General features: G+C 44.2%; 1 protein-coding gene across 14 annotated transcripts in view; it reads left to right on the top strand.

The window, feature by feature from the left end:
* The window catches only part of Cacna1d (calcium voltage-gated channel subunit alpha1 D), a 301,017-nt gene that overhangs the window by 144,417 nt on the left and 135,619 nt on the right, over nucleotides 1-20,981 (top strand). For 13 of the 14 annotated variants that reach the window (XM_060390786.1, XM_060390779.1, XM_060390778.1 and 10 more), the window contains exons 4-7: nucleotides 2,641-2,780; nucleotides 11,482-11,624; nucleotides 16,421-16,573; nucleotides 16,992-17,188. In XM_060390786.1, the coding sequence (XP_060246769.1) occupies nucleotides 2,641-2,780; nucleotides 11,482-11,624; nucleotides 16,421-16,573; nucleotides 16,992-17,188 (633 nt within the window). Of the gene's footprint in view, nucleotides 1-2,640; nucleotides 2,781-11,481; nucleotides 11,625-16,420; nucleotides 16,574-16,991; nucleotides 17,189-20,981 lie in introns of those variants that run through there. The other variant, XM_060390785.1, reaches the window with a different exon arrangement.

Here is a 20,981-nt window from a genome sequence, read left to right as displayed (position 1 = left end):
ATGGTGTACATTTGGTGGTGGGGCAGCTCTGAGTACAGCAGGTGGGTATTTTCAGAGATTTGGGCCTCTGGTTAAAGACACATTTTATTTTTCTTTGAGCTCTCAGAGTTCATGTTCCCTCCTGCATCTCTACATGTCTCCCAGAGCAGTCAAAGCCTCACCCTCACTGTGTATTGTCAGTGGGGGAAGGGGTGCCGTGTGGGTGTGTCTTCAGGCCCCTATGACGATGTCCACTCAGGATATGGCAAGGAGGGGAAAAGAAATCTGGGTTGCACATAGAGCAGCAGCCGGCAGGTCTGAATGTGGCCTGGTGGGGTCATGGTTGTCCAGGTGCTGCTCTGGGAACATCTTCAGGGCCGCTTGGCCCGGAGGATCTGACTGTGTGAGGGGAGGAAGGGACAGGAGTGGGGGAAGGATAGCCAGAAGTTTGAGGGAGGGGTACGCAGGATGAGCCAGCCAGGAATGTAACCAGGAGGCATAAATGGGTGGTGATTGGGTATGAGCCCTAAGCTTTAAAATTGTAAATATATTGATCCTGTCTAATTCAAAAGAGAGTTGTTTTGTTTTTTTTGTTTTGTTTTGTTTGTTTGTTTTTAGACTACTGTGATAGTGTTCCAAGGATCCAGGGAGCACCAGAGGGCAGGTTTGGAATGATAGGAGCCAGGGTTGGCTAGGTAGCTCAGTGGGTGGGGATGCTTGCTGCTAAGACTCATGACCTGAATTCAATCCCCTGAACCCACACAGTGGAAGGAGGGAAGGAGAGAACTAATGCCTGCCTCTGGCCTACACACACACACGTGGGGGCCCAGACAGGACATGTTAAAAGCCAAGAATGGTGTAGGGTTAGGGAATGCAAAGCTGATCAACTGGCTTTTCTATAACCAGTGGACAGTCAAAATAGTGGGCACTGTCCTGGAGGCACAGGCTGCAGTTAGACAGTGCCCTGGGACCCAGAGGGAAGATGCTGCTGACAAGCATGAGAAAGGTCTGTCCTGGGGCAGCCCAAGACAGGAGCTAGCTGTCTGGCATCAGAGGCCTGCAGCCTAGGGCTAGCTCAGACAACATCTCCACTGAAATGCAGAAGAGTTCCGCATCTGTTGCAGGTGTGTGTGTGTGTGTGTGTGTGTGTGTGTGTGTGTGTGTGTGTGTATATGTATGTGCGTGCATGTGTGTGTGTATGTGCATGCGTACGTGCATACATAGAGATGTAAATGTTTTAAGGAAGGCAAGCCTGTAGGAATCATCCTGAAGAGAATCTCTTAAAAAGGTGATTTCCAAAATAAGAAGTTCCAATCCAGAAGCATTTTCTTTAAAAATCATAAATTTGCATTTTTAAATACGCGTCTACGATATCGGTCACACGTAACAGCAGTGTCTGCCTTCTCCCGCGTGACAGGTAAAAGGGAAGGGCACAGGAGCTGTGGCTGACGTTTCTGGTTTCCATACAGATGGAGAAGTTCTTCTGCTAACTCTTGTGATTTTAGAGGTTTTCTATGTTCATGCTTGAACCTCCCATGTGTCCTTCGAGAGTGGGACCAGGGTTGGGATGTTTCTCTATTCCTGGCTCCTTCTGCAGTGCCTGTCATGTGGAGGAGGAGCTCACTCTTTTCTGAGCCATACTTCGTGTATCCTTCCGAAACAGGCATATCAATAAGTGAAGGGTGTGGGTCTAAGGATTGGGGCTCCTAAGAAAGATAGCCCACAGAGAAAAGTTCTCACTGTTGATGATTTTTTTTCTTTCGTTGAGTAGACTGAAGCCAGGGAATGTTGGTTGGTTATATGTGGCCCTGTCCATCTGGGCTTCTTTCAACTACTGGGTCTGTATAAAGAAAACATTTAGAGAAGGAGCGGATGTGTGTAGACATCCGAGGCATGCTTGTCTGCTTGCGGAGCCCTGAGGGTTGGAGCTAGAGCACAGCAGGGAGTACTGTCGGGGTATATGGCAGTCAGATGGCAGCAGCCATGGGAACGGAGATAGAGGCAGGCTGCATCCCCAGGAGGCTGCTCAGGGCTCCATCACTGGGTGCCAGGTAGGAGGAGGAGGCATGTCAGTCATTGGGCAGTATCTGTGGCATTATTCACTGCCTTTTACTATGTGGGTGAGGGCAGTCAGATCCAGAGTACAATATGTCCAAGGTCATCTTGCCATGAAGTGACAAAGCTGGCTTTAACTTGAGATGTCAGAGAAGAACCCAAGAGAAAAATAAGGGTTGGGACCAATACGTCATCTTTCTTCCAGAGGGTGTTCTGTTCAAAGCGATTGTTTTAATACTTGTTTCATCCTTGTGCTTTTCTGGGCCTGACCTGGTAATCTCAGGATGGTACTCGTGCTGTGTTGTACAAATGTGTGCAAATAGAAAACATGTCTGCTACGCCCTAGGCAGACTCATTGCACATGCGTCAGGGCAGGTGGCAAAATGCAATAATGCAGCCTGGAATGGTTGTGCTTAAGCTGCATCTGAAAAATTCAGCCTTAAAATTAAATGTTTTCCCTGCCCAGGGGCAGGGTAGTGGCTCTAGTTCTCATGATAAAATTGTAAGGGGAAATGCTTATGTTTCTAAGCTGTTGGTTCTAATCATTGTTTCTTCCTTTTCACCCCTTCCCTCTCTCCCCCTTGGTACATTTGTTTCTCTTTACAGGAAAAAGTAGAATATGCCTTCCTGATTATTTTTACAGTGGAGACATTTCTGAAGATTATAGCGTATGGATTGTTGCTGCATCCTAATGCTTATGTTAGGAATGGATGGAATTTACTGGATTTTGTTATAGTAATAGTAGGGTAAGTCCCTCCCGCTTTGGGGAAACATTTATCTGAGAAATGGGAGTGTGGGCTGGGTGGTAAAGGGAACACAAGGCTTCTTGGAGAAGATGGTTGTTCGTTTTCTGGTGGTGATGGCGACAGGACCCTTTAGGACTTCTTTTAACGCTGGCAGGGCTGCTGTCAATCCCTGGGTAGAGTGAGGGTGAAGATCTCGCATGCCGGATGCTGTGCTTGGGGAAGTCAGTGACATGCTGCTGAAGGAAGTCTCAGCTGCTAATGAGAGATGATTCACCTCCCAGGGCCTTGAGTTTCCACAAATAGACCTGCCTTGCTGGCAGGGGGAGTCAAGTGAATATATCTCCTAAAACTTAGCACCCTGCTGGTTAAAAACATGTGTATCACATGATAAAGACTTTGTAGCTGCGAGGTTTTCTGCCCTTTAATATCCCTTGAGCAAAGCTATTCTGTTTTTATGCTGACTTGTGGGAGAAACTCTGGCATGCCATTTTCCCATTTTAAATAACAAAGCAAGCATCTGAATAATGTCACATATCCGGCATAAAGTAAAATAAGTAGAAAATGCAGAGAAGCAGGTGTTCTTTCAAAACCCTGTTGCAAGAGGAAGACGCTGGTAGATTTAGTTAATGGAGAATGTTAGAATGAAAAATAGAGGCCTGTGTTGTCCTGTTTCTCCTACACTCTGAAATGTTGCCAGCAGAGGAAACACAAATCAGGTCTTTGGAGCAAACATCCACCAAGGAAGAAAAGATATAGCCCTGTTTTGGGACTTCTTACCTTAGTGTTCTAAAAGCTTCTCCTAAAGTTAGGCTCGTTTCCTTCGAGAGAGCGTTAAAAAGATTTATGTATTTTTACTTCATGTGCAGTGTTTCACCTGTAAGTGTGTCTGTATACTGCATGGATGTCTAGTGCCCATGGGATCTAGAAGAGGGTATCATATCCCTCAAACAGGAATGACATATGGCTTAGAGCCACTGTGTGTTTGCTGGGAATCGAACCCCTGTCCTCTGCAAGCGTAGCAAGTGCTCTTCACTGCTGAACCATCTCTCCAGTTTTGAGAGTGCTTTTAAAACCATCCCTCTGCTTTCATGTTTGTGGCTTTATTCAGCTGCCTTTTGTAGTTGAGCAACTTAGGTTTTCTTTTGGATTATCTATTTGTATCTGTGATTCCTTTGGTTTTTCAATGGAGATGACTTTTTCTGCCCGTTTAGAGAGAGACCAGCCTAAGTTTGGGGATGTCCTTTCACCCTAGGAGATGAAAATGGGACCAAAAGTGGTGGCCTATTGGATAGTTAGACTTATAGGGAAGAAAGTTAGGCTTTTTAAAGCCTCCCATTGCACATTGACACCTAAGTCTGTATTGCAGAGGTAATGTATCTCAAATGAAGAGGTGGCAGATAGGCGTGAAGGCAAATACCTCCTTTTATTTGGCACGCCTGTCAGGGAGTGGCATGCTGGAGCCTCAGGTATCTCCTGGTTCTGTGAGGATCCTGTTGTGCCTTTCCTGCCACTGGGCTTTTATTAGACTAGAGAATGGAGACGCTTAGCTTCATTTCTTACGTCCCCAGGCTGGGATCACTTTGGTGTATTTTTATGCTGGAACATTTTGCCCACAAAAGAACAGCACAGGAACAGGGACCCAAGCCAATGTGTGGTGGTCTTACCACGTTTAGGAAACTTCAGGAGGCCTGAGAAACTTAAATAGAGAGGGAGCGCGTATCCAGAGAGCAGTAGAGAGAGCTCTGTGCATGTGCTTGAGATTCCCTGGAGTCGGGCTGAGACTCAGCTGCATTCCATTAGTCTAAGCAGAGAAGACTGTTAGGGACAAGAGAAAGTCAGGAAGTAGGAACTATAAGATAAATAATAACCAGAGTTTACCCAAGACTGAAAAGTGTTTGTAATCCAAATACCCAGAGCAAATTATTGCATTGAACGCTGTGGACAAGTAAACAGAGCCAGAGAGCCATAGTAGTGGAGTTACTTAGATCTAGACTATAGTTGGCAAACTATGGCCAGGGACCAAATTCCAGCCCGTCTGATCTGCCACCTATTTTTATAAATAAAGTTTCTTTTGTAACATAACAGCACTCATTCGTTGACATCATTGAGTTGAGGAGTCTAGTCTATAAAGCTTTAAAGTATTTACTGCCTTACCTTTTTACAGAAAAACTCTGCTATCCCTGCTCTAGAGTAAAGACTCTTTGAAGCTTTGATAACAGTGTTGGAGAAGGAGCCTAAAGGAGAGAGAACTGATAAGTTTAATTACCTGAAAAAGAAAACAAGGCTTCTCAAAGGAAAAATAAAATCTAAATATACTTAGATGATTATTTTCAGTGCCTTACCTAGAGTCATGTAATACTAGACATATGGAGAAGTGTGATCCCTAACCAGAGGAAATTTTGTGACTAGAATCAGACCCAGAAATTACAGAGATGATGCAAGGACTTTATAAAGGTTTAAAATAGCAACTATGAATGTGTTATGGACTTAGGGTAATATATGAGGACAATGGGGAAAGACAGGACAATAAAAGAAACACATGGGAATTCAGGAACTGAAAAGTGCATCTGAAATGAAAGGTTCCCTAGATTGGCTCATGAGCATATGAGACAGTACTTAAGACAAGAAATCAGGAAACTGGAAGATACAGTAATAACAATTAAGGAAAAGCAACACTACCTCACTGATTTGTGAATCAGCAAAGGAATCTTAGAAGAAGAGAAAGGCTGGAGGGATAGCTCAACAATTAAGAGCACTGTCTGCTTTTGTAGAGGACCTGGGTTTGGTTCCCAAAACCCACGTTGCAGCTCACAACTATCTGTAATTCCAGATCCAAGGGATCCATGCCCTGTTCTGGTGTTTACACGCACATGGTATACATAAAACACACAGAGGCATATATACACACATAATAAATACACCAATAAATCTTTTTTAAAGGGAGGAGAGAGAAAGGGAGACAGAAAAGAAAATTCCTGAAGTAATGGTTCTAAATGTTTCAAATGTGATGGAAAATGAACTCACAAGTTCTAAATGCTCAGAAATGCTTTATCAAAAACCCAGAGAAAAGCATGTCACAACCATGGTCAAAAATGCTAAAATAAACAAATTAAGAAGCCAACAAACAGAATCTGGAAACAGAAAAAAGACACCTCGGACTTTTCATCAGCTGTATAAGACAGAAGACAATAGATACATCCTCAGAGTGTTGAGGAAATGTAAGCTTAGAGTCCTCATCTAATGAAGTTCCTTCCAAAACCCAAGTCAAAATGGAAACTTTTTTAAGAAAAACCAAAGCTGAGACAGAGAGATCATTATGGGCTGTTGTCAAATATGACTACAATTCTAGAATGATAAATGCTGTTTGAAGTTAGATCATGAACAATTGAAAGTATATATTGTAAACCCTGGTGCCCAGGTTGTCAGACTATCCACCCTCCACCCAAGAGCCTAGAGACATCTTTAGATAAAGCCCATTTCTCCACAGTAGCTAAGCATTTTGACATCTTCCTTGGCAAGTAAGATTTTATTGTAACCCAGCTATGCTTACATGTGTGACTGTTTGGTTTACTTGATGTTTACTGGCGACATTTGTTACCCCAGAGATCCTGCAGTCTTAAATTTTAAAATATCCACTCTTGCTTCACAGAAGACTTCTGTTGACACTTTCCCTACAAGAGCCACTAGAAACACAGAACTTTAGTTATTAATATTAAGACAATAGTGGAGACTAGTTGCATTACAGAGAAGCTCAACAAGAAGAAAAAAGTCAATTCAGGAGACTATGTAGAAGGAAAAAATGAAAGTAAACAGAAAACAAAAAGCAAAATGGAAGGTTTAACTCAGCAGAGCCCTAAATAATACCATGAGTTTATCAGATGCCAGTTATAAAAAGAGAACTCGCTTTCTAATGTCTCTCTTTAACCTTTTTAATGCAAAGACAAATAATTTGTGAATAAAAGGATAGAGAAGGCAGGCAGAGGGACTATATCAACATCCAACAAAGCAGACTTTAGAGAGAGGAGTTGTCAGGCATACAAAGAGAGACATCTCATATGATACAGGGTATTTGTGAAGATGATGTAAGAACCCTTGTTGTTCAGAGTTTCTGAAGCAAACACTGTTAGAACTGAAGGAGGGTGGAAAGACGTGTCTTTACACTGTGCACCCCGCTTTTCTGCACTGGAGTGTGGAGTGTGGGAGCTTTGAACAATTCCACCACTCACCTTGACTTTTCCATAGGACTTCCTATCAATAAGAGCAGAATACTCATTCTTTTCACATATACATGAAATATTCATCAAGAGAGTTAATATTCTGGGCCATAAAATAAATCTTAGTGAATTTGAAACTAAAATCATAATTGTTTTCTGAATGAACCTAAGAGTGTTTCTGAACAAAAAGACACTATAAAAATAGAGACTTCTTATTAGCCATGGGCAATTAGACAACAAAAAAAAATTAAATATTACTATTTACAGTGGCACCAAAACTATAAAATATTTAGGTGCAGATAGCTCACTGAAATGTCAGTGTCTTCATGGGAGGAATCAAGGAAGAGCTAAGGAAAGAGTGCGGCGTCATGCTCATGTGTTGGAAAATTCAATAATCTTAAGTTTCTGCTTTTTCCCAAATGAAGGTACAGCCTGAGTGCTAATCTAAATTCCAGCAGACTCTTGAAAAATTGGCAAGATTTTTTTAGCATTTATATGGAAATTAGGGAGACTTTAAACTGGCCAAAGAAATCTTTAAGAAAAAAACCGGAGCCTGGTCTTATGGCCGGCTCTAACGTTATTGGAGTCACGATAGTGTAATATTGATGGCAGGGTTGACATGAAGATCAATGGAATCAAATAGGGCCGTCTAGAAATAGACCCACGTGCACGCCGTCAGTTGATTTTAGAAAAAGATGCCTCGATAGTTCAATGGCATGAGGAAACTGTTTCCAGTAAACAGTGCTAAAACAACTATTTGTCAGTGTGAAAGGCTATTCTTACCTCATGCCATGTGTAAATGTAGCCTTCATACAGACCATAGACATACTTACCATTTAAAATGAAAAAAGTTCACAGAGAAATACTGAAGAAAACCTTCATGTATGTTAATCAGGCAGAGATTTCCGAGGCATACGTGCTGGCGGTGAACTCCTAAAATTCCCACACAACTTCTGCAGGAGGCTCAGACGTTCAAGAGACAGTGAGTTGGAAGCTAGCCTGGAACACGTGCAATCCCATCTCAAAGGACAAAGAGGCAGAAAGTAGCACCCATCAAAAAGACAATGAAAAGATTAAAGTTTATCAGAGTTTAAAACTTTTCTTCAAAAGTCAATGTAAAAAAGATGAAAAAAAGCAGTTCACATAGGGAAAAAAATTAAATAAGGTCAGACCTTGGTCAAGTATACAGACCTTGGTCAACATGTAAAAAGAACTGTTTGAGAAGATAGTACACTATAGAATGGGTATCTGAATGCATCTTCATTAGAAAACAATGTGGCCATCCCACAAGCCCCCAAACATTGTTAGTAATTTAAAAAATCTAGTTAAAACCCCAGTAGCAGCACCATGTGCCTGCTGGCTCTACTGGGTGTAAAGAGACCAAAGATACCAAATGGTCGCCAGCACATGGGGTAACTGAGACTCATACACTTCTAAAACTGGAAGTGGTAAAACCACCTAGAAAGATTTTTCCCCACTTTCGTCCAGTATTAAAAACATTTGCCATGCGACCATATTACTAGTTTTCTGGTTTTTATCCGAGGAAATGAAAACACATGTCCACAGAAAGACTTTATTCAAAATAGAGGGAAACTAAAAATAGCTTGCTACAGAGCAAGTAATTTGACAAAATCATCATGGCATGTTTATTTAACTGAATATTTTATTTAACAATAAAAGAAACTAATAAATGTAACAACTTGGATGAATCTCCAAAAGTATGGCAAGCAAAAAGGCATACCGTGTGATTCCTTTACATTATTTCTAGAAAAGGAAACTTCATGTGTAGACGAGTAGCCAGCCCATTAGTGGTAGCCATGTTCGGGGAGGGTGGCTGCCAAGGCGTTCTGGAGAGTGCTAGAGGTGACGGCCTCATCTGTGTTGACAGTGGTTGTTTGCAGCGTCCCCTTACGTGCTTGCCATAACACAGATGACCGAAACTTTAAACAGATTCATTTCTCACATATAAAACAAACTGCTGTGGAGCTGGCTGCAGAGATGAAAAGTAACAAGGTAGGGCTAGAGTCAGTGGCATTTCGTGTTAGTCTAAAAACCCTCACAGATTGTTTATCTAAAATACTAACTCACTGCCTACCACAATTAAAAAAAAAAAAACCCACAAAGTAAAATTGTGACTAAATTATGGTCGGTCATGGCAGGAGCAGAAGAAAAAGTATAGAAAAGAGAAAGATCGATTATGATACCTTTGTTTGAATGTCATTCCCATTCACTAAAGTTTCCGTCTATAGTCTGTTTCTCTGTCCAATGAGTTTTCCACTCTGAGTCCAAAGTGACCTGTGACTTTTGTCAAGATTCCCGCTAAAAGAGACCTTAAGAAAGTAGCCTGTAGCTCTTAGTAATGGGAGCACACGAGGACCCAGGAGCCTACTTGTAGCTGCAGCTATCTTTAAAGTAAAGCTTTGTCTGGATCGAACCTCACCTCACCCCTTTGGGTTCTTAGTAAGGGTATATTTTAAGCATTCAAGCTTGTCACTCACGATTTTGTGAAAAAGAACACGGTGTTCACATTCTGGTGCACCTGGCCCTGGTCAGTTGGGCATGTCCTTTCCTCCTCTTAGGGTAAATAGTCTAGGACCTTAAATTGCTGCTTCCTTCTGTCCAAATCTGTTCAGGTGCTGAGGAACATGGTGACATTATTATTATTATTATTATTATTATTATTATTATTATTGGCAGGGGTGGGAGAGAAATAGACTTTAGAATCTGAAATCCTTAATTAAGTTTTCTCATTTTACGGAGAGGGGAACTGAGCCCCATAGGAGAGGGGCGTTGCAGCACATACCAACCTCAAGCCAGCTTCTCGTTCTGACTCAGGCTCTTTTGAAGTGGCAGAGACATTAGTCACCTGTTTTCAAGGACAGTCTGAAGAGTGAGGGATGAAATGACTGTGAGGCCCACACTGCACACCCGCAATGCTTCTGCACGTCTTCAGTCACCCCATGCTTGAGAGAGCAGCGTCCAGTCAGCGCCTGCAGAAGTTGCTTTCCCAGGCCTTTGGGTTGAGAATTCCTGTGGCTTCCACGTTTGCAGAGTCTGAAGTTTCTCCTTCCTTTTGTTTCTCTGAAGCTGTGAACTTGGTTTAGGGGGACAGACTTTTAATGTTAGCTTTGCTGCCGGAGTTTATAGTCATTTCTTAAAACCAACAAAATAAGAAACCTGTCTTAGCCTTGATCTGTTTCAGAACCCATGCTAGCTCTCATCAGAAGCTTTGCAAAGGTGGCTCATTTCTCCTCCTGGGTCCTTGGTAATTGCTATTCTGTTATTAAAACATAGTATCTATAAATGCCCTGGAGTGACAGAGCTGTGCCCAATCAGGCCTGCAATCAGACCACCCTGTGTTTTATGGACCCAGTGTCTTGGTGACCCAGAAGACCGTCAAGGAGGGGGCAGAATTTTTGCTTTGGCTGCTAATTAAACTTTAAAAACCTTTTCTTTGTTGCTGGGCCAACCATACCACAATCTGATTGGCTAGAGTTGATGCTATTTGCAATGGGCAAATTTATATTTACTCTTTAAAAAAAATGAGCAGTCATTCAGAAAAGAGTAAATATTTATTTTAAAAAAGCAGAAGTAACTGACAAATGAGCAGATTGTCTGAAAATAGCATTATCCGGAAAACCTGAGAATAGGAAAAAAGTTGTCATCGCTGCCAGATATAACATTACTCACATTTCAGAAGAGAAAAGGGTGATATTAATGTCTTCCCTTAGATAACTCTTAGCCTTTGCACACTGCAGCTCCTTGGCGTCCATGATTCACATTGTTTTGCCGAATACCTCAGCGAGGGGAGGCGTCAGCGACTGCACTGCTTCGCACATTAACGTGTGGGACTTTGAAGTTGTCCATCTATTTATTCATGGAGACATTTCCTGGGCATGCTTTATGTGTGAGGGACTGTTTTAGGAGCTAAGCTAAAACAGATTAAGTTAACAGATAAAAAGTTCCTGCCTTTATGGACCCTGTAGCCTCATCAGCCACAATGCCTGGGTCCAAATGTTAGCTCTGCCACTGGTGGCCTGGCCTTGGGCAGGTGGGTCTTTCTTAGCAACTCTGTTTCTACACGTATGTAAGGGGTGTTGATGATGCTGTCGGGGACCACTTCTGTGAGGATGGGCATGGTGAGGGATGTGAGGTACTTAGCGTACAGCTCGGGCTCCCAAGCCACAGCCACCAAGATCACGGTCATCCAGGCAGTGCCACTGGCTCTCTGGGGATCCTCCCTGAGCCTTTGCTTCTGGTTGCTTTGCTGGCATGGAACAGAGATCTGAGTGGCCTCTACCGTGGGTCTTTTCAGGTAGCAGGGCGGACTGGGGTTCCGTAACCACATTCTCACCCTTGCTCAGCCTTCCTTTTATTTAGTCAGCAGCCACCCAGAACTAGCTCTTCTTCAAAAATAACTACTATTATCGTCCTGTTTTGCTCACCTGGGTGACATACTAACATTTATTTCTCTCTTCCTCTTTCAGACTGTTTAGTGTAATTTTGGAACAATTAACCAAAGAAGCAGAAGGCGGGAACCACTCTGGTGGCAAATCAGGAGGCTTTGATGTTAAAGCCCTCCGCGCCTTCCGAGTGTTAAGGCCACTTCGACTTGTATCAGGAGTGCCCAGTAAGCACATTTTTGCTTCCTACCCCTGAGGTAATACCTTTTCCCTGTTGGGTGGGTCTCAGGATCAGGAAACAGTTCTCGGAGGTGAGTTTCCCTGTACCTAGTGGGAGGCCAGCAGCATCAGGCCTTCCTTGACCCTGGAGTACTCGAGCTTGCACCGCTGCTATGGATCTCTGGGGCTTTCCTGAAAGAACTGGTGGTGTTTGTTGTCATCTCTTCTCAGGTGGAGAGAGACTGGGTGTCAGTGGGAGACCTGGGCTTCTGGCCTCCTTGTTCCCGTTTAGTTTTGCAATTTGGTGATGTTGCGTGGTTTCTTCCTACTCCCCGGCCTGCCTCACCTAGTAGTGGTAGCTATCCAGCAGTTGGAGGGCTCTGAGTAGCGAGCACCAGGGTGGCTAGACTTCTGAAAACTCCTCCGGGCCCCACTGCTAACGATGACACTTGTCACTCTCCAAGAAGAGGAGTAAACTTGTCAGTTTCCACACCTGTACAGAGCATAGTACTGTCCTCTGTGATGGTCGTATGAGAACCTCCCAAGACCGTGAAGGAAGACCCTGGTGTCTTCTAGTAGCTCGGCCACCTCATCCACAGCCTGGCCCCACCTGCCTTCTGCCTTTGACCACTGGGCAAGTTGCATGTTACCTGAGCTGGGAGGGGAGAGGCTTCCTTAAGAAGCCTGCTGACCTTTGCCTCATGAGCTCTGCCCTTGGAAAGACAGCATTTTCTGGGGTCTTGAGAGTGTGGATAGACATCCTCAGACCTGTCCTAGCACTGGTACTTCCGAGGAGGTAGGGCACTTAGCTCAGGCAAGGATGCAGGACTTCTGGGCGTACCCACTTTCCACAACTCACAAAGCCATTAGAACACTGATCATTTTCATGTCTTCATGAAGTTTTATTAAATCTTAGGCGCTCAGAACGCACCAAACTCCTCTGGAAAAGAAATACTACATTTCCAAATTTAACATTTAAAATGTAGGAAGTGGTGTTTTAAGTGTACTTATTTTTCCAGATGGTTCATTTATTTTCATTGAAAAAGATCAGTGCAAGTCAAAAAACCACAGAACTGTCTGGAAGCAATTGAGAGAAATAGAAATACCTTGGCAATGGCTGACACTGTTAAGTGTAACATGATGAAATGAGAAGCTTAGTGAGCAAATATGCTCTTTCAGATTTAGTTGTCACAGCTTAATCTAATTTCAAAGTAACCATGACAGCCTTTTTCCCCTAAAGAGCAAATGACAGGACAGCCTGCCTGTGGTGTGTGCTGCATGCAGACTTGGAGCCGTGGCTCGTGTGGGCATGAGCGGCTCTCGCCAGTGAAAACTTTTGGAACTGGCCTGGCCTGGCCTAGCCCGGCTTTGGCTCCTCGCATTGAGGAGCTTTCTGCAGAAGGGTCAGTGCTCTCCAAACTCTGAAGAACACTTTTCTGCTCTTCCTTCCTCCAGAACACAAGGCTGTTTGCAAACTGTGGGGGTCTGCGGCTCACTCTCTTGCAGGTTACCAGCGAGAAACGAATCTCTGACTGTGAGCCCATCTTTTAGCTGATTGTGTCAGGGCACGTTTTCCTCAGATCCAAATAGGCTTGGGGAGAGGGAGAATCAAGGCTTCCAGGCCATGCTATTTTCAGCTGCAGACTTGGTGATTTCTTCTCCAGCACCTGAAACCATTGAAAATGCCCAGGAATGTTTGGCTATACTTATAAAGCATTGTCTTCTCACTAAATTATATATAAATTATATTCTGTAGAATGTAATTTTGTGTGTGTGTGTGTAACAGAGTAGACAGTCAAGGGAAAGACAACTGTGTTCCAAAGGAGCATAGTTTAGTCATGTAGAATTATATTTTAAACTTTAGTACATTGTTTTAAATCTTTATATACACACATATACATACACACGCACACATTGTGAAGGACAGGAGTCATTTCTTCCCCAGCTCCCACAGGGCTTCTCTGTGTAGCTTCGGCTCTCCTAGGACTCGCTCTGTAGACCAGGCTGGCCTCGAACTCACAGAGATCCACCTGCCCCTGCCTCCCTGAGTACCAGGATCACAGGCATGTGCCACCATACCCAGCTCAGTTCTTTCCTTTTACCATGTGGGTCCCAGGAATCCAACACAGGTCACCAGGCTTGGCAGCAAACTTAGTTACCTGCAGAGCTCTCTGACCAGCACAGGGCAGTGGTGGCACATGACTTGGAACCCTGTGAGGAGTTCCAGTGAGTTCCATGATAGCCAGGGCTACACAGTGGAACTCTGTCTCGAATAACAAAACAAAACATTATTGAAAATTATGTATTGTGGTGTAATTTATGGACTTTTATGGACCTTTTTCACCACCTACATTCTATTATTGGGTAAATGTTTGTCAGAATTGATGAGCACCTGGTGTGGTGGTGCACATACTTAATCCCAGTACTTGGGATACAAAGTTAGGCGGATCCCCTAGATTTCAAGGTCAGTCTGGTCTACAGAGCGAGGACAGCCAGGGTTATATAGTGAGATCCTGTCCCAAACAAAAGAAAGAACAAAACTAGAATCCAAGAGTGTAAAAATGGGAAAGAGTATTGAAGACCCTCTGGCCAGCTCTCACTGTCCCCCAGAGGAGCTCAGTGAGGCCAATTAGGAGGTCATGACTTCCAAGCTCTCACTAATGGGAGAGCACACAGGGCCAGGTCTTCTCACCCTGACATGGCACCCTTCCCACGCCTTCACGGCACGCCTGTTGATTATGTTCCAAGGAGTGAATGTATGAGAGCGTATTTGCTCCATTTGTGATGCGGCTTGATAGTGTTTCATGAGTGGAGTGTGGCCAGTCTGAAGTAGTTACACTAAACATAGATATATTCACGAGGCCAATGGCTCACTGCAGGAGAGTTTAAGAGCTAACTCTTAGGTGCTTTAGGGTGGCCCATCGTGTCAAGAAAGAAAGAGAGAGGAAGGAAGGAAGGAAGGAAGGAAGGAAGGAAGGAAGGAAGGAAGGAAGGAAGGAAGGAAGGAAGGAAGGAAGGGAAGGAAGGAAGGAAAGGAAGGAAGGAAGAAGGAAAGAAGGTAAGAAAGAAGAAAAAAAATAGAAGGGAAGAGAAGATCAAAATAGCCAAGAAGCTGCCCATGTATGTGGGAGCCATTGCTTTACCCCCTCTGTTTATTGCCTGCAATAGACAAAAATATTAAAAATTGTCTTCTTGGTCTTGTTTTTGAAAGGAACCATTTAAACATTTAAAGACAGACCCAGAGTTTTAGCTGCAGAGAAGGCTTTAGGAAGACAGCCAGTGTCTTGCTGGCTGGGACTCCTCCATCCCCTCCTCCTTCCAGCCTGTCCCCTGCCTCCTCCCAAGCAGGCTCACCAGGGGAGATGTGCTCCTGTGGCCCCTAGGGTTTCTTTTTTCTTGGCATATTCCAGCTGCTGCTTTGTTTTTAACTCTAGTTAACCTCAGCATTTTCTGTTTGTTCCTTCTTTCTTTGAGTAAATACTGGGAAAATAAAAAGGGGAAGAAAGAGAAAATGAATGAGTAGCCTGTTTAGAAGCTGAGGCCACAGATGGTGGGGTTAGTGCAAGATACTAGCTGCTGAGCCAGGAAGCCAAGGTTCTAGCACAGGCTCTGGGCTCCTGCCTCTCCTTCCTTCTCCCCCCTGGCTCACTGTTACTCTTTCCCCGCAGCGTCTGTACCTGCGCCACCGCTCTGAGTTGTAGCGGAGTCTCTCATCTCTCAAGCCCACCCTTTAGCTGCAGGACCCCTGTGCCCTCATGTTGTACTGAGTAGTCAAACCCAACCTTCCTCAAGTTACTCTCAGCCTTCTGCTGTCCCTGCTTGCCTCCTCTATGCTAGAGGGACTGCCTTTGGAAACACTTGGAGGGATTATTTTCTTTGGGGGGGCTATCGGGACAACTGTAATTTGCCCCTGACCCTGGCTGAAATCACTGAAGCACTAAGGCGCATTCTCTTCATTACAGCCTGCAGTTGACGTGAGGCCCCATGTCTCTGCATCCCAGCCTCCCTGGAGTCCCACTTTTCTTGAGTCGTGTTTCCGCCATTCAAGCTTACTGCTGGACACTTGCTTTCTCTGAAGCAACTTTTGCTAATAGACTTTTGCTAATTGACTCTGGACCAAAATATCAAAACCCAGAATGTCATGGCTGACCCCCTCGACCCCCTCTTTGCTGATGGCCTTTCTGAGGAGCTGTGATGGCACCCTGCTCCAGTTCACACTGTGCATACTTACTTCTATGATGGGTTTTGTGCCCAGGCTCAGACAAGTGGGAAGCTCTTCAGGTCCTCTGTCCTCACTCTCTGCAGAGGCAGTGTTTTTATTCCTTTTCCATTTTCTGTTTGTTGATGCTCGGGCAGTGTTTGCACACTACATAAGAGTAACTTATGTTAAATTCTTATATTTCCTTTTAGAGTGTAACCTCTTTGAGAGGGCTGCTTTGTCTGCTTTGTCTTTCTGTTGCTCAGAGCACTAACCCCCATGTTTTGCATAGAGTAAACACTCAGGTGGTTTTGCTAAATGGATACAAAAATCAGTGCATGCGTGAATGGATAGTTTGAATACTAGTTATCCCTCTCTGTGTCTCTGGGTCCATCTATCTAGTGAAAGAGTTGGAGTAAATGATCTTTAGGAGTCTCTTTTTAGCTGGTCTCATGTCCAGGCTTACTGTTAATTAACAGCTTTGAAATATCTCTGAAGTTTATTACTGTATGTCATCAAGAGAGCAAGTAGCATTAGGATTTATATTTATAGCTCATTTGAAGTGTCTTCCTAACTCACAAATGAAATTGTTTTTCTCTCTCCTAGGTTTACAAGTTGTTCTGAACTCCATTATAAAAGCCATGGTCCCCCTCCTTCACATAGCCCTTTTGGTATTATTTGTAATTATCATCTATGCTATTATAGGATTGGAACTTTTTATTGGAAAAATGCACAAAACATGTTTTTTTGCTGACTCAGGTGAGTAGTGACAGTAATTATTAACCTAACATAAAAATGTTTTGGTTTTTTTGGAGGAGGTACTGCTGTCCTAGCCTTTTTTTCCCATCTGTTTCCTCTTTCTATGTGAATTATGTTGGGGATAAATGAGAATTTATTCTGTTTTACCATCCCAGTTTCTTATGGAATGTATCCTAGAAGATAAGATGGGGGCCTGCATGAGGCGAAGCAGGTTACACCTTCCTCTGTCAGCCATGGGTGGTGGGTGACTAGAAGAAACTAAATTGCCCTGGTGAGGAGATACTCCAGTAGACCTTAGGGGGTAAGGGGGTAGTTGAGATTCTGAGGTGGCAAGGGTACCAGTGTCGGGTGTTCTGGGCTTGAGCGAGGGCCCTGGTGATCCTTTTCTTAGTGGTACCTCTGCTTTCTCTCTCTCTAGATATAGTAGCTGAAGAGGACCCAGCTCCATGCGCGTTCTCAGGGAATGGACGCCAGTGTACCGCCAATGGCACGGAATGTAGGAGTGGCTGGGTTGGCCCCAATGGAGGCATCACTAACTTTGATAACTTTGCCTTTGCCATGCTCACTGTGTTCCAGTGCATCACCATGGAGGGCTGGACAGACGTGCTCTACTGGGTAAGCAGCTCTAGGAGGCTTCACAGCATGCTGGTCCCTTAGTGAGGGCAGCTGGCCGAGAACGGAGCCCCGGAGGTCAGTTCTTCGGGAAGGGAAGCAGACCTAGACCTTCTCTTCACGTGGTGACCCTCCCCCCCGTCCTGCTCTAGAGAAGAACCCAGCACTGAAAGGCTAGTGCCTGGCCTTTCAGTCCTCAGCCTCCCCAGTGCTTCTAGATGGCTTGTTCCTAACCGTAGTTACTCCTGCCCACTAATGTCCTCCGGGACCTTGAGGAGGCCAGGGCTGTCCTGATTAAACTCAGAGAGCTACAGTGACATTTCCCAAGGAAGAGGCCCCTGGATGCCCACAGTCTATACATGAAGGTTGTTATTTTATGAGATCCTAAATGGGACCTGGGGAAGGAAGCAGGGCCCTTTCATGCACCTCATAGCTTTATGCAACCATAGCTCACCATTAATTTTTCTTCTATTCTACTTCCCTCCTGTATCCCCAGAATCACTTCCAGCCAGGCTTGGAAATGCTCTGCCTCCACTCCTCTCTCTTTGGAGTCAAAGAGCTCCAGCAGACATAGTAGAAGAGTCAAAGTGCTAGGTGATGGCCTCTTGGTGACTAGGGTCTGATTATTCTCGTTCCTGGCAGAGCCGGAAGGGTTTGCTATATATAAAGTAGAGCAGCCATTTCTCCCAGTGGCTTTGTTTGTAGGTAGAGTTTTTAAAGCTCACAGAAACCTAGAAACCATTTTTACCCCATAGTGAGGAGTTGCTGGGGAATACAGCTAGCATAGATTTTGAGCCCAAATTTAAATAGGTCAAATTAGTATTCTAATAGGGCATTGTTTTAGAGCCGTGGCTCTCAGTCTGCGGGTTGCCGGCCCTTTCCATGTTGAATGACCCTTTCATAGGGGTTGTGTATCACATGCCCTGGATCAGATATTTACATTACAATTCGCAACGATAGCAAAATTAGTTATGAAGTAGCAATGAGAGTAATTTTATGGTTTGGGATCACCACAGCATTAGCAAAGTTGAGAACCACCAGTTTAGAGGAAATTAATAGTACTTCTTGAATAGGTAGCGTCTACGTAAAAGGCTTAGAAATGGAGAAGCTGCCTCAGATAGTTCCTAAATCCTAAAGGTGACAAGGTTTCCTCTCACTCACCACCTTCAGAGAATGCACCACTGGATGCTTGGCCATGGGTTTTGCTTCCCTTCACTGGTGAACACTATGCTTGTGAGACTGTAGGTGTTCCTGTCCAGCCGACCCTCCGCATCTAGAGATCCTGCATCCATAGGTTTAAGCCACATTTCATTGAACCAAATGCAGGTTTGAAATAATTCAGGGGGGAAAAGGCATCTGCATTGGATATGTTCAGACTTGTTATGTAATCAGTCTCTAAACAATATAGTATAATGATTATCTAATGCTATTAGGAATTAAAAGTGGCCCAGAGATGATCTGAAGTATATGGGGGTATGTGGCTATAGGTCATATGCAAATACTGTGTTATCTCATCTAAGGGGCTTGAGCAGCTTTGGCTGTGGCCCGTCTCTGTAGATACTGAGGGTCGACAGTGTATTCTGTTAAGTGAGAATGCGTATCACCTGCATGTTATGGCTTCTTTGTCCTTCATCCCTTACTCTGACTCTGTGTGCGTGTGTGTATGTGTGTGCGTGTGCGTGTGTGCGCGCATGCGTGCATCTGTAGACACAAATGTTAATTATAGCCATGGGCAATACCTTTTCATGGAGAGGAAGGATGGGCATTGTTAGGAATGGAGCTCCTGGTTTGGGTAAATTGTTGATTTTCACTTGTGTCACCTACATTGCAGCTCCTGAGCAGAGCAAAGCCTCGGTTCCAGTCTCCCCTCAAAATGGCTGCTAAGCAGAGTGCAAGATCCACAGAAGTCCAAACTCTGGTTTTCCCTCCCCCAAACAGCAGGGAAATTTTTTTAAGTGAAAGTCTGTGACTTTCTCTGTTTTGTCTTTACTATTTTCATGGTGAATTGCCAGATGTTGATCCAACATGCCTTGACTAATAGACAATTTTATAGTATATCTTACATTTTTGCACATTGATTCTCTCACAGCAATTATCCTGCTGTCAAGCAGAGAAAATTTCAGGAGTGTGTGACCACAGAAGAGAAAACTCCATGCACCCAGAAAAAGCAGTTTCCATGTGCTTCTCTGAGAACTTTTGAGTTTCACTTGTGATAGTGAAATCCTTTCATGTTGCTCTGATGATAACATAGTTGATAATTTGACAATTTAATTACATCCTCTATGAATTACATAACACCTTTATTATGATGGAGGAGCACCTGTAATTCCTCAACATTACTCTGGTCTCTATCCCTTCAGAAGGGACCTGAGATCTTGAAGCTGGGGAAGTGGAGTATAAAGAGACCCTGAGCTTTCTCAGGTCCTCCAACAAGTGTTTATAGTTCCTGATTAAGGGCAGGGATCTGCCAACCTTTTAAGAGTAAATGTGTTTGGCCTTGAATGCAAGTGGTCCCCATTCCAGCCATCAACTCTGCCATCGAGCTTGGAGCCAGCCATGGTATAAGTGTAGCTGAATGGATATTGCTGTCCTGGCTGGCCTTCCTCTATGGGCCCTGAAATCTGAATTCCCTGTGACTTTCATACATCATAAAGTGTTCTCCTTTCTACCTCCCCCTGCAACCACTTAAAAACATGAAGCCCATTTTTTGCTCTTGAGAATCATGTAGAAGAAAAATAGATTTGGCCTTCAGGTAGTTGAGGGACTGCTGGCCTAGATTGGAGCCCAGTCCGCCTTCCTTACTATTCATCTACTTGCCGGCGGTTTACAGATCCTTCTACAACACTAGGGGGCAGCTGAGCAATGTCCTCCAGACTGTCTGAAACACGTCGGGATTGTTTTTAATCAGTGTTCGTTGTGTTTATTAGCTCATCATAGAGCTAGGCAGAAGCCCGTGAGCTAAGCTCTTCCAGTATTTTATGGGCCACAGTCAGCTGGAAGATTCTGTGTCCTAGGACAGGACATCTCTGCCCAGAGCCTGGCCTAGAGCAGGTGCTCAACAAATAAACGTGACCGTTGCCATTCCTCAACTCATCGAGCACATTGCCTGATTGGCGTAGATGGGCTATGTCGGAGTATTTTTATCCACTCTCTTGGGAGAGAAAGGAGATTCTGTCTTAAATACTGATTGCAAACAAACTTTTCAGTGTTTTGATTTTTGTATGTGGTGGACAAAGTCTTTGCCTGGACAAGTTTCCGTTTAGCCAGCGTTCTCCAGCGCACTTAGGTCAGCATTCTCAAGAGCGTCTGGCAGGGTCTGGGTAAGGTGTGCGCAAAGGCACAGCTGGTCAGAGCTATTTGGAGATGTCAGGAGCTGGGACCAACAACTGCTGGTGGGAATGCATCGCGGATTTTTCTTGAGGCGAACTCCACAGACATAGCTAAAGTGCTGTTTGGCTTGCAGGGTTGTCCTGCCCGTAGAGACGGTAGTGCAGTGCAGAGAAAGAGCTGGAGAGGCAGGTTCCCGAGTCCCTCTGGGCTTTCGTGTCCTCATCTATAAGATGCACAACTAGATGACATGATCTTTTTTTCTTCAACATAGAGGATTTTGTTTATTTCAGAGGAAATATTTTGAATGTAGGAAATTAATGGCAAAGAATTGGTTTTAGGAGAGTGCTGTCCATCTGAGCCCCCCTGTGGCCTCCTGTGTTGGCATCAAGCTGTTTCTTCAGGGGTGCATGGCGCCGTGGAGGTGCTTCCGGATGGACCTTAGTTGGAAATACTTGAGATCACCTAG

This window comes from Meriones unguiculatus, chromosome 9 (genome assembly GCF_030254825.1).
Source record: "Meriones unguiculatus strain TT.TT164.6M chromosome 9, Bangor_MerUng_6.1, whole genome shotgun sequence".
Lineage (NCBI taxonomy): Eukaryota > Metazoa > Chordata > Mammalia > Rodentia > Muridae > Meriones > Meriones unguiculatus.
The sequence above is the reverse complement of the archived record's forward strand: the minus strand, read 5'-3'. Positions and strand labels throughout refer to the sequence as shown.